Genomic DNA, 13,197 nt, shown 5'->3' on the forward strand with positions numbered 1-13,197 from the left:
GTGAGAGGAGAAAGATCCTCCATTAAAGAGATGGAACCTGTCCATCTCCCCTGTGAGAGGAGAAAGATCCTCCATTAAAGAGATGGAACCTGTCCATCTCCCCTGTCAGAGGAGAAAGATCCTCCATTAAAGAGATGGAACCTGTCCATCTCCCCTGTGAGAGGAGAAAGATCCTCCATTAAAGAGATGGAACCTGTCCATTTCCCCTGTCAGAGGAGAAAGATCCTCCATTAAAGAGATGGAACCTGTCCATCTCCCCTGTCAGAGGAGAAAGATCCTCCATTAAAGAGATGGAACCTGTCCATCTCCCCTGTGAGAGGAGAAAGATCCTCCATTAAAGAGATGGAACCTGTCCATCTCCCCTGTGAGAGGAGAAAGATCCTCCATTAAAGAGATGGAACCTGTCCATCTCCCCTGTGAGAGGAGAAAGATCCTCCATTAAAGAGATGGAACCTGTCCATCTCCCCTGTCAGAGGAGAAAGATCCTCCATTAAAGAGATGGAACCTGTCCATCTCCCCTGTGAGAGGAGAAAGATCCTCCATTAAAGAGATGGAACCTGTCCATCTCCCCTGTCAGAGGAGAAAGATCCTCCATTAAAGAGATGGAACCTGTCCATCTCCCCTGTGAGAGGAGAAAGATCCTCCATTAAAGAGATGGAACCTGTCCATCTCCCCTGTGAGAGGAGAAAGATCCTCCATTAAAGAGATGGAACCTGTCCATCTCCCCTGTCAGAGGTTGATTACATTCTGATAGATTGTTGAGAGAGCTGTCTGTCTCTCTCCAGTGGTAACCACAGACAGACAGAGAACTGTCTTCCTGTCAGGTCAGTATCAGCTGATGGCAGATTCAACACCATTACCATCATCACTGTGGAGGGGGACAGAGGGGACAGTGGGTGGTAGGGGGAAATAAGAGGAGCTCATTGACAGACCAGGCCCTCACCATTCTATTTCAGCCCCCCTGCCACGCCAGAGTCGATAAAGCCCAGTCAATTAGGCTCCAGTCTCACTCAATGAGACGCATTGACTCTGTGGAGGTATTGGCAAAAAGGGGATTGATCTCTGCTTGTGTAAGCACCAAAGAAAGAGAGAAAGAAAGAGAAAGAGAAGAAGACAGAGAGAGGGGGAAGAGAGAGACAGAGGAGAAGAGAGATAGAGAAGAGAGAGAGTAGGGAGTAGAAGAGGAAGAAGCTGTCATCTCTAATCATCTCTATGGTACAATAATAGTGTACTCCTCCAGCTCTGATGCCCATTCCAGCCACTGGTCTGGATGGAGGTCAAAACACTGGGCAGCCTGCACACACCAGACAAGAGTTTAATATGACTCCAGGCTACAGAGATAATCAACTGTCTCTCCACTGCAGGCCTAAGCTAACACACAGGCTGTCACGTCCTGACCAGTAAAAGAGGTTATTTGTTATTGTAGTTTGGTCAGGACGTGGCAAGTGTGTGTTTGTTTTGTGTTGTCAGGGGTTTTTGGGTATTGTTCTATGTTTTGTATTTCTATGTTCGTATTTCTAGTTGTTCTATTTCTATGTTCGTTTTGGGAACGACCTCCAATTAGAAGCAGCTGGTTGTCGTTGCTTCTAATTGGAGGCCATATTTATATGGGTTTATTTTCTCTTGTGTTTGTGTGTGGTTTCTTTGTATAGCTGGTAGCCTTACAGGACTGTCGTTCGGTTTCTTTAGTAAATAAAAATAAGTATGGACACTTACCACGCTGCGTATTGGTCTGATATTTCTTACTCCTCATCAGAAGACGAAGAATGACACAGGCATGTATCACTGTGTGGTATTTGGCATGGCTACAGTTTCCAGCTCCTTACTGGAGGTGTGCTGGGTTCTCACTCGCTAAAAACAATGAGGGAGATGTGTGTGTGTTATCCGGCCCACTCTATGCAGTGTCAGTGTGTTTTGAGAACATAGAGTGAATCACAACAGAAACACAGACACAGATTTACACATGAAGACTATTTCAAAAACATTACATCCACCAATATTTCCCATGTGTTTTTTTCATCAGAAATGATTGCTTCGTGTGTGTAAAATACTACTGTTCTCCGATTTTTTTTATTCACAGATGTTAAAGATGTGTAAAATATGGTTATTTACAAAACACTATATACATATATACATATATATAAATTTGACTGATATGTTGTCTCACCTAGCTAGCTTGTTGTTTCACCTAGCTATCTTAAGATAAATGCACTTATTGTAAGTCGCTCTGGATAAGAGCAGCTGCTAAATGACTAACATTTCAAATGTAAATTAAACTCTTCACATGCTCACACAAACATTCAACTCAGAGTTGGCTAGATATTCACTTGAGAGGGAGACACAGTTCTACTTTATACAGAATATGAGTGTGACTATGCGTGTGTGTGCATATGTGTGAACACCTGCAAATATTTATGACCTCAAAACATAATCAACAAGATTTGAGTGTGCTAACACGAAAGCAGGAAGTGAGAGCTGGTTTCTGTGTTCGGGTGCGTATGTGTAGTAGACTATACTACAGGTAGAGGAAGTCAGTGAACGCAGACAGGCAGCTAATATATCTGTGCTCACAGAGACCAACAACTTTACCAAGAGTATGGCCCTCATGTAACCAACAAGGCTTCCTGTACTCACAACCCTGTAGGGCCACTAACACACACATAGTTAGCTAAAGCAACTTGCTTGCTAAAGTACAGTGTTCGTCCTCAAAAGAGAGGTTATATAAACACAAAGAGCATACACACCCTGAGAGACTGACACAGAGGGCACAGCAACATGCACACACACAGCAGATGATTTCTGTGACAGGTCAGACAGAAGGCCGGGGAATGTTTGGAGTAGCTCTGGGGGGTGAGGAGGAGTTTAGCTCTCTGCAGGGCTGTCTCCCCCACCCTCCCCATGCTCTACTCTTCTCACAGAAACAGCGCAGCCAGGAAGGCTGGGGTAAGGCTACGGCTAGGCTAATGACTGAGCATATGCCCCCATGAGAGGAGAGAAAGGGTAGTGGGGAGAGGGGAGAGGAGAGAAAGGGTAGTGAGGAGAGGAGAGAAAGGGTAGTGGGGAGAGGAGAGAGAGGGGAGAGGGGAATGAAAGGGTAGTGGGGGGAGAGGAGAGAAAGGGTAGGGGGGAGGAGTAGACAGCAGAGGTGGAGAGGATGGGCACTATGAGTTACAGATGTGAGGGGCATGAGATATGTGCTCAGAGAACATTTTGACTCCAAATGTGTGAGAGAGAGAGAGAGAGAGAGACAGAGTGGGGTTCTGAAAGTGTGAAAAGGAAAACATTGCCTCAGGAGGATCCCTATTAGTTAAATAACAACCTCGGACTCAACAAAATGAATCCACTGAAAATCACATCCCAAATACCAACACACACACCATCACTGAGAGAGGAACAGCCAGAACGACAGCCAGAACGACAGCCAGAACGACAGCAGGGATGATAAAGGCTAAAGGAACAGAGGGTCATCTCCTGACCCTGCAGAGCATTGCTTTACACTCACAAGAATAGTGGATCAATAGTGGAAAATCTATAGTGATTGAGTGGATGTTATGTCTTTGTCTCGTCTTTGTCTCGTCTTTGTCTCGTGTGTGTGTGTGTGTGTGTGTGTGTGTGTATCCGTGCGTGTCCTACTCTGCTGCATTGACTTTCTGTGTGTGTGTGTGTGTGTGTGTGTCCGTGCGTGTCCTACTCTGCTGCATTGACTTTCTGTGTGTCTGCAGCTCAAGTGCTTCACAGCCAACATGACCAGCAGCATCCTGTCAAACAGCTTGTGACCTACAACAACCCCCACTACACAGTACACCTGATGACACCTGATTCACTTAGCTCTAGATCTGTCTCACCTTGTTCTGAGGAGGCGTGGAGCAGTGTCTTCTGGGAGATGGAGTTTCCTGTGGGTTGCTGTCTCTCTGGTTGCAGTCCAGCTGGACCCGCCCCTCACACTCCAGGTGACAGGTGTAGCTGCAGTCTGACAGACACACAAACAGACCAATCAATGACTGGATCAACACACAGGGCACCGATTAGAGAGCAGCAATGATAAAGCATTTTCCTTGGAACTCAGTGTTTGGCCGTTAGTATCACCCTTGTCCTGGTGTGGCGGGCTGTAATGGTGACAGAGTCTGAGAGCACACTGTTCTGGGGTAATGGGTAATGCGAGTCTATTGAGGAGTCACATACTAATCATGTAGCCAGCAGGCAGTAGAGTGAGTCAGGGTCAAGAAGATCTTCAACAACACACACACAGACACACACGATATCAATCTAACAATGACAAATCTCACACCAATCCAAACTAAGATGAAATAATTCAGGTACCCCCCAACAGTTTCAATATGCATTTTCACAATATTTCAGGCTGATAGAATCTAATCTGCTGTTGTGGACTTGACATTTCATTGAGAGATCTGCCTGAGAGCTCTGTGTTCATGTGGCTCCACCTAGAGGCTGCTCTCTACATAACCGTAGTGGTTGATTTCCAGGTTTCTCCTCACTGAAGTGAATGCTCTCTGTTGTATTAATGCACAGATGTCACTAGAGGGTGGTAAAGAGCTAATATCGCACAGGTAGCGAGGGCAGAGTACAGCAACACAGCCTACACAGAAAAGACTACCACTACAGAGCAACACAGCCTACACATAGAAAATACTACCACTACAGAGCAACACAGCCTACACAGAAAAGACTACCACTACAGAGCAACACAGCCTACACATAGAAAAGACTACCACTACAGAGCAACACAGCCTACACATAGAAAAGACTACCACTACAGAGCAACACAGCCTACACATAGAAAAGACTACCACTACAGAGCAACACAGCCTACACATAGAAAAGACTACCACTACAGAGCAACACAGCCTACACAGAAAAGACTACCACTACAGAGCAACACAGCCTACACATAGAAAAGACTACCACTACAGAGCAACACAGCCTACACAGAGAAGACTACCACTACAGAGCAACACAGCCTACACATAGAAAAGACTACCACTACAGAGCAACACAGCCTACACATAGAAAAGACTACCACTACAGAGCAACACAGCCTACACATAGAAAAGACTACCACTACAGAGCAACACAGCCTACACAGAGAAGACTACCACTACAGAGCAACACAGCCTACACATAGAAAAGACTACCACTACAGAGCAACACAGCCTACACATAGAAAAGACTACCACTACAGAGCAACACAGCCTACACAGAAAAGACTACCACTACAGAGCAACACAGCCTACACATAGAAAAGACTACCACTACAGAGCAACACAGCCTACACAGAAAAGACTACCACTACAGAGCAACACAGCCTACACATAGAAAAGACTACCACTACAGAGCAACACAGCCTACACACAGAAAAGACTACCACTACAGAGTGTTTTCAGATCTGAGGTCATGAAGGGAGGAGAAGAGGCAGTGTAACACTATTGGGACACTGTTCTCCCACCAGCTCATACAATCAGAGGCTACACACAATGTGAAGGCTACAGGGCAGCAAGGTAACTAAGGTAACGAATCCTCTCTGTAACAGCCTGATCGATGAGTGAGTGTGAGGGACGGATGCCTTGCTGATAGGAGGGAGGTGTCTGGGGAAGAGAGAGAGACTCAGTGTTGATTGAAATATATATATAGAGAGAGAAATTTAGTTCACTTGCTTTGGCAATGTTAACATATGTTTCCCATGCCAATAAAGCCCCTTGAACTGAATTGAAAGAGAGAGAGAGAGAGAGAGAGCAGGCCAATCCAAACACTCAGAGAAGGGAAATGCGTTTTGGGAGGAGAGACTCTCCCATCCTGTCCTCCTTTTCACATCTCACCCCTCACGTTTAGTAACATCCTATCAGCCAGTTCCATTCAAATCAGGCAGACAGGACCTCAGTCCCCCATTCACCAGGGTAGGTCTGAGCTAGGTGCTGCTCTGATAGGTTAATCTTCCGTCAGTCCACCATTCACCAGGGTAGGTCTGAGCTAGGTGCTGCTCTGATAGGTTAATCTTCCGTCAGTCCACCATTCACCAGGGTAGGTCTGAGCTAGGTGCTGCTCTGATAGGTTAATCTTCCGTCAGTCCACCATTCACCAGGGTAGGTCTGAGCTAGGTGCTGCTCTGTTGGTTAATCTTCCTATAATAAGGATCAGTTCAAGCCTGTTTAAGTAACAGGTGTAGAAAGACGTGTCACTATTTCTGTTTTTTATACAAAAATGTATCTTTATTTTTAACTCTGCATGGTTGGGAAGGGCCCATCAGTAAGCATTTCACCGTTAGTCTACACCTGTTGTTTATGAAGCATGTGACTAATACATTTGTTTTGATTAGATTTTGTGATTCACTGCTGTCAACAGGGGAGGACAGACAGACACCAGGCCTGAGGTTCAACCTTGGGGTTCGCCTTATTCCCACACACTGTACATATACTGTACAGACATACTGTACACACACAAACACACACTCACACACTCACACCTTGTTGTTGATAAACTGCTGCATCCTGAAGTGACCCGCTGGGAATACAGACAAAGCCAAAGTAAGAAGAGAATAAAGACACACTCCTAACTTCAGCTAAGCAGCTGAACACAGCCTGAACGCAGCCTGAACGCAGCCTGAACGCAGCCTGAACGCAGCCTGAACGCAGCCTGAACGCAGCTATGAGTGTCAGCCTGTGTGTCTCTGCAGCGCAGAGGGGGACACAGTTAAATGCCCCAAACAGAGAAATAGAGGACTCAAAGCCCCCCGGAGACCCCCATGAGGTCCTGTTAAACCCTCGACCCCCTATTCATTAGGGTCATTATCATCTAAACCCCTCTGCTGTCGACCCCCTACTACTGCCTGCACTGTACACCTCTACCCACCTACCCCTGACCCCTAGCACTTCCCATCCCCTCTACGCCTCCCTATAACCTTTGTTCATTTTCTCTTCCCCGTCCCCCAATACCTCCCACCTCTACCACCTAGTGGTTAGAGCGTTGGACTAGTAACCGAAAGGTTGCTGGATCAAATCCCCGAGCTGACAAGATAAAAATCTGTCGTTCTGCCCCTGAGCAAGGCAGTTAACCCACTGTTCCCCGGGCACCGAAGACGTGGATGTTGATTAAGGCAGTCCCCCACACCTCTCTGATTCAGAGGGGTTGGTTTAAATGCAGAAGACACATTTCAGTTGAAGGCTTTCAGTTGGACAACTGACTAGGTATCTCCCCTTTCCCTTCCCTACACAGAGTTTAACAGTAAACATAGTATGTTCCCCCTCCATCGCCCAGCATCAGTCAGTCAGTCAGTCAGTCAGTCAGTCAGTCAGTCAGTCAGTCCGTCAGTCCGTCCGTCAGTCCGTCCGTCTGTCAGTCAGTCTGTCCATCTGTCAGTCTGTCCATCTGTCTGTCACTCAGTATGTCCATCTGTCTGTCAGTCCGTCTGTCCATCTGTCTGTCAGTCCGTCTGTCCATCTGTCTGTCTGTCTGTCCATCTGTCAGTCTGTCCATCTGTCTGTCAGTCAGTCTGTCCATCTGTCTGTCAGTCCCTCCGTCCGTTCGTCCGTCAGTCAGTCTGTCCATCTGTCTGTCAGTCAGTCTGTCCATCTGTCTGTCAGTCCGTCCGTCCATCTGTCTGTCAGTCCCTCCGTCCGTCCGTCCGTCTGTCAGTCTGTCAGTCCATCTGTCTGTCAGTCTGTCAGTCCATCTGTCTGTCAGTCAGTCCATCTGTCTGTCAGTCCATCTGTCTGTCAGTCTGTGAGTCCATCTGTCTGTCAGTCAGTCCATCTGTCTGTCAGTCCGTCTGTCTGTCAGTCCGTCTGTCCATCTGTCTGTCTGTCAGTCCATCTGTCTGTCTGTCAGTCTGTCAGTCCATCTGTCTGTCTGTCAGTCCATCTGTCTGTCAGTCCATCTGTCTGTCAGTCCATCTGTCTGTCAGTCCGTCTGTCCATCTGTCTGTCAGTCAGTCTGTCCATCTGTCTGTCAGTCCGTCTGTCCATCTGTCTGTCCGTCAGTCCATCTGTCTGTCTGTCAGTCCATCTGTCTGTCAGTCCATCTGTCTGTCAGTCAGTCTGTCCATCTGTCTGTCAGTCCATCTGTCTGTCAGACCGTCCGTCCATCTGTCTGTCAGTCCGTCCGTCCATCTGTCAGTCCGTCCGTCCATCTGTCTGTCAGTCCGTCCGTCCGTCTGTCTGTCTGCATTCCTGACTTTGCTAATCTGCACAGAATGCAGAATTACAGATAGAGAGAGAGAGACACACACTCCACACAACCACACATTATTCTTAGTATTTTAAATGTTTGTTTTTCTTTGTTTTCTTCTACTCAGTATTTTTTGAAGTAGTAGTGTTGTTATTTGGTTGTGGTGTTCTTAGTTTAAATGTGTGTTGCTGTTGTTGTCCATTAGCGTTCTGCATTTAGTCATGCTCTGCATTTAGTCATGTTCTGCATTTAGTCATGTTCTGCATTTAGTCATGTTCTGCATTTAGTCATGTTCTGCATTTAGTCATGTTCTGCGTTTTGAGTGGACCCCAGGAAGAACAGCTGCTCTCTCTTCAGCAGTCAATGGGGATCCGAATAAAAATCAGAAATCACACTGTACCCTCCTTTGGTCATCACAAACACGCCCATGCCTTCCTACCCCCTCATCCCCTCCGTATGGCCTGGTCCAACACTGGTCTCACACACACAGGGCGTCTCGGGTTACAGACGCAGAGGGGTTTGTCTGGCTCCTTGAGCATTGTCTCACTAGACTGGACATAGAGACAAACCCATGGTAGAGGAGAGAGAGGAAGGGAGGGAAAGAGGCGTGGGGGAGATGAGGACGAGGGAGAGAGACAGCAGCGGGTGCAGAGAGCTGATGATGTAGTCATCCTCTATCTGCAGTGAGGATGGAGCCTGAGGCCCTGGTAACACAGGGCCTTAATGTTTCTCACAGGATTTACCTGGAAAAGACCATATCTAACAGACAGAGCTGCAATTTCCAAACCCTCTCTTCAGTAGGGACAGGGGCAGTTGGAAATCCCCTCAGGAAAAATAAATAAGGGAAACTGGAATGACAGAGGATGAAAAGAAAGAGAGAGGGAAAGAGAGAGAGAGATAGAGAGAGGGAAAGTGTGAGAGAGAGAGAGAAAGCGAGAGAGAGGGAAATAGAAAGAGAGGGAAATAGAAAGAGAAAGAGAGAGAAAGAGAGAGAGGGAGAAAGAGGGACATAGAAAGAGAGAAAGAGAGAGAAAGCGAGAGAGAGGGAAATAGAAAGAGAAAGAGGGAGAAAGAGAAAGAGGGACATAGAAAGAGAGAAAGAGAGAGAAAGAGAGAGAGAGAGAGAGAGAGAGGGTGTCAGCACCCCTTTTTGTTTTCTATGGAAGGGTAATCATTCCATGACAGAAAATGACTGGTATTAAGAGCTGTTGGGACAACAGACACCAAAGGGACCAAAGAGGCACGCACACAGTGCTCTGAAATCAGAGTAGATAGCCAGAGCGAATTTACGAACGCACCCGAATTAACAATGTCCATTGAGAACGCACAAAGAAGGTACCACTTAGCTAAGCTAAGAATGACATGAATAATCAAGTCAATAAACGTTGGGTAGTTAGTTAGTTAGCATATAGTTAATATACTGGCAAGTTCGATGTATTAGTAGCCAACTAACATTAGGTAGCCAGCTAACATACCGGTACATACTGTTGTAATGATATGCTATGTGGTTCGTAAGGATAGCGTAGCTAACACATTTTCTGCCAACATAACGTGTAACGGAACTTATTTGAAAAGTCTTTATTTTATTACATTGCTCAAGATTTTCTTAACATTTGTCATAATTAGTTAAAGCAATACATTTGTATCCGTTCTCGTCGGACTTCATCTGCATATTTCACGCCATTTTCTTCAAATGTTAAAAACGTTGTGAAGCCACGGCTATTTTCTGAAGAATTGCATTATGGGGCCTAAAAGCACTGAAATAGTGTCCACTGCTTGTATGCTTAGTATTTTGGCAAATTTAGTGCGATATCCGTGAACTTTTGGAATACTAACTATATCCATACTATGACCAATAAGCAAACTATATACTCAATTTATGTCACAAATAGTATGGTTAGTGCGGTTAGTATGAGTATTCAAACACAGCTCATGTTTCTTGTGTTCATATTGGCACAGATCACTGTCTGTTCATGTGCACTGGAGGTCCACACAGAGGAACCTGTCTGTCTGTCTGTCTGTCTGTCTGTCTGTCTGTCTGTCTGTCTGTCTGTCTGTCTGTCTGTCTGTCTGTCTGTCTGTCTGTCTGTCTGTCTGTCAACCTTCCTAAAGAGCGTTGCACACGCAGTGAGAATTCCTGAGAGCTCCCACACTCCACACAGTCAGTCCCCCCTGAGGCTCTGAGCTCTTAAATCCCCCAGCCATCAGAGGGAATCTCCTCCTTGTCAAACAAGCAGTCACTTCCCTTACAGCCTCACCACACTAACATTACTGTACTGAACCTCACTTCTCCTACAGTCACATGATTGGAACACTGGACTTCTCACAGCACAACTCATATAACCTCTCTCTCTCTCTCTCCTTTCTCTAGGGTTCTGAACAATCCCTTCCCCTACAAAGACACACCACTATGGTGCAGTGTGTTACTTCCTTGAGCCATGCTGTGGTCAGAGCTGTAGAATCCCCTGCAGTACCGGGAACTCAGGGGGGATTTTAGAAATGAGGGGAAATACTGATGGCTCTGTCAAAGATACTCACTCACTCTCCTCTCCTCTCCTCTCCTCTCCTCTCCTCTCCTCTCCTCTCCTCTCCTCTCCTCTCCTCTCCCCTGACAATCGCCAGGACATTTTATGCTGACACCCCTTTCTTTCTCCCCTCCCTCCTTTCTGTCAGAATCAGCTGCGTCGGCAGCCTTTTCTGCTGCTTTCTAGAGCAGCTGGTGCCGGAGGCTGTAACCTTTATAACCTTGAGACCGGCCATGTCCCTCTGTGTAGCACTGCTGCAGTCACACACACAAACAAACTGTTTCAGCCTCTGACCCAGCTCACACTGTACGTACACGCACACCTCTTCCACCACACCTCTCTTGCATCACAGACACTTCACCATTCCTCTCTCTCCCTCACATACATCCTGTGGCCATCAGCCGCTCACCCAGCCTAGATACAGCCTGAATAAACAGCTTGTGCTCTGACCCAGCCTATACCAGCCAAAGCCAACAAACCCTAACCCATTAGCTGAACCAAAACTGGCTGCGATCCCCATTTGAAGCTCCTGTGTGTGTGTGTGTGTGTGTGTGTGTGTGTGTGTGTGTGTGTGTGTGTGTGTGTGTGTGTGTGTGTGTGTGTGTGTGTGTGTGTGTGTGTGTGTGTGTGTACTGGATCCAGTGACACCAATCTGAATCTACCTTCCTCTCCTCATCCTATCCCTCCCTCCTTCCTTCCACATTTCTTACAGGCTACAGCTCACACAGTAGAGACAAGGCTGAACCAAAACACAGAACTGTCCCTGTCTCTCAGGCAACAGAAGAGACAAGGCTGAACCAAAACACAGGACTGTCCCTGTCTCTCAGGCAACAGAAGAGACAAGGCTGAACCAAAACACAGGACTGTCCCTGTCTCTCAGGCAACAGAAGAGACAAGGCTGAACCAAAACACAGGACTGTCCCTGTCTCTCAGGCAACAGAAGAGACAAGGCTGAACCAAAACACAGGACTGTCCCTGTCTCTCAGGCAACAGAAGAGACAAGGCTGAACCAAAACACAGGACTGTCCCTGTCTCTCAGGCAACAGAAGAGACAAGGCTGAACCAAAACACAGGACTGTCCCTGTCTCTCAGGCAACAGAAGAGACAAGGCTGAACCAAAACACAGGACTGTCCCTGTCTCTCAGGCAACAGAAGAGACAAGGCTGAACCAAAACACAGGACTGTCCCTGTCTCTCAGGCAACAGAAGAGACAAGGCTGAACCAAAACACAGGACTGTCCCTGTCTCTCAGGCAACAGAAGAGACAAGGCTGAACCAAAACACAGGACTGTCCCTGTCTCTCAGGCAACAGAAGAGACAAGGCTGAACCAAAACACAGGACTGTCCCTGTCTCTCAGGCAACAGAAGAGACAAGGCTGAACCAAAACACAGGGCTGTCCCTGTCTCTCAGGCAACAGAAGAGACAAGGCTGAACCAAAACACAGGGCTGTCCCTGTCTCTCAGGCAACAGAAGAGACAAGGCTGAACCAAAACACAGGGCTGTCCCTGTCTCTCAGGCAACAGAAGAGACAATGCTGAACCAAAACACAGGGCTGTCCCTGTCTCTCAGGCAACAGAAGAGACAAGGCTGAACCAAAACACAGGGCTGTCCCTGTCTCTCAGGCAACAGAAGAGACAAGGCTGAACCAAAACACAGGGCTGTCCCTGTCTCTCAGGCAACAGAAGAGACAAGGCTGAACCAAAACACAGGGCTGTCCCTGTCTCTCAGGCAACAGAAGAGACAAGGCTGAACCAAAACACAGGGCTGTCCCTGTCTCTCAGGCAACAGAAGAGACAAGGCTGAACCAAAACACAGGGCTGTCCCTGTCTCTCAGGCAACAGAAGAGACAAGGCTGAACCAAAACACAGGGCTGTCCCTGTCTCTCAGGCAACAGAAGAGACAAGGCTGAACCAAAACACAGGGCTGTCCCTGTCTCTCAGGCAACAGAAGAGACAAGGCTGAACCAAAACACAGGACTGTCCCTGTCTCTCAGGCAACAGAAGAGACAAGGCTGAACCAAAACACAGGACTGTCCCTGTCTCTCAGGCAACAGAAGAGACAAGGCTGAACCAAAACACAGGACTGTCCCTGTCTCTCAGGCAACAGAAGAGACAAGGCTGAACCAAAACACAGGACTGTCCCTGTCTCTCAGGCAACAGAAGAGACAAGGCTGAACCAAAACACAGGACTGTCCCTGTCTCTCAGGCAACAGAAGAGACAAGGCTGAACCAAAACACAGGACTGTCCCTGTCTCTCAGGCAACAGAAGAGACAAGGCTGAACCAAAACACAGGACTGTCCCTGTCTCTCAGGCAACAGAAGAGACAAGGCTGAACCAAAACACAGGACTGTCCCTGTCTCTCAGGAAACAGAACGGACAAGGCCAAACCAAAACAGATAACTTACCCTGTCTCCTAGGCAACAGAAGAGACAAGGCCAAATCAAAACACAGAACTGTCCCTGCCTCCCAGGAAACAGAGGAGAGAAGGCTGGGA

General features: G+C 47.2%; 1 protein-coding gene across 4 annotated transcripts in view; it reads right to left on the bottom strand.

The window, feature by feature from the left end:
• The window catches only part of LOC106565716 (ras association domain-containing protein 5), a 45,680-nt gene that overhangs the window by 17,822 nt on the left and 14,661 nt on the right, over nucleotides 1-13,197 (bottom strand). For all 4 annotated transcript variants that reach the window (XM_014133128.2, XM_014133127.2, XM_045691848.1 and 1 more), the window contains exon 2: nucleotides 3,846-3,970. In XM_014133128.2, the coding sequence (XP_013988603.2) occupies nucleotides 3,846-3,970 (125 nt within the window). The remainder of the gene's footprint in view (nucleotides 1-3,845; nucleotides 3,971-13,197) is intronic.

Source organism: Salmo salar, chromosome ssa12 (genome assembly GCF_905237065.1).
Source record: "Salmo salar chromosome ssa12, Ssal_v3.1, whole genome shotgun sequence".
Lineage (NCBI taxonomy): Eukaryota > Metazoa > Chordata > Actinopteri > Salmoniformes > Salmonidae > Salmo > Salmo salar.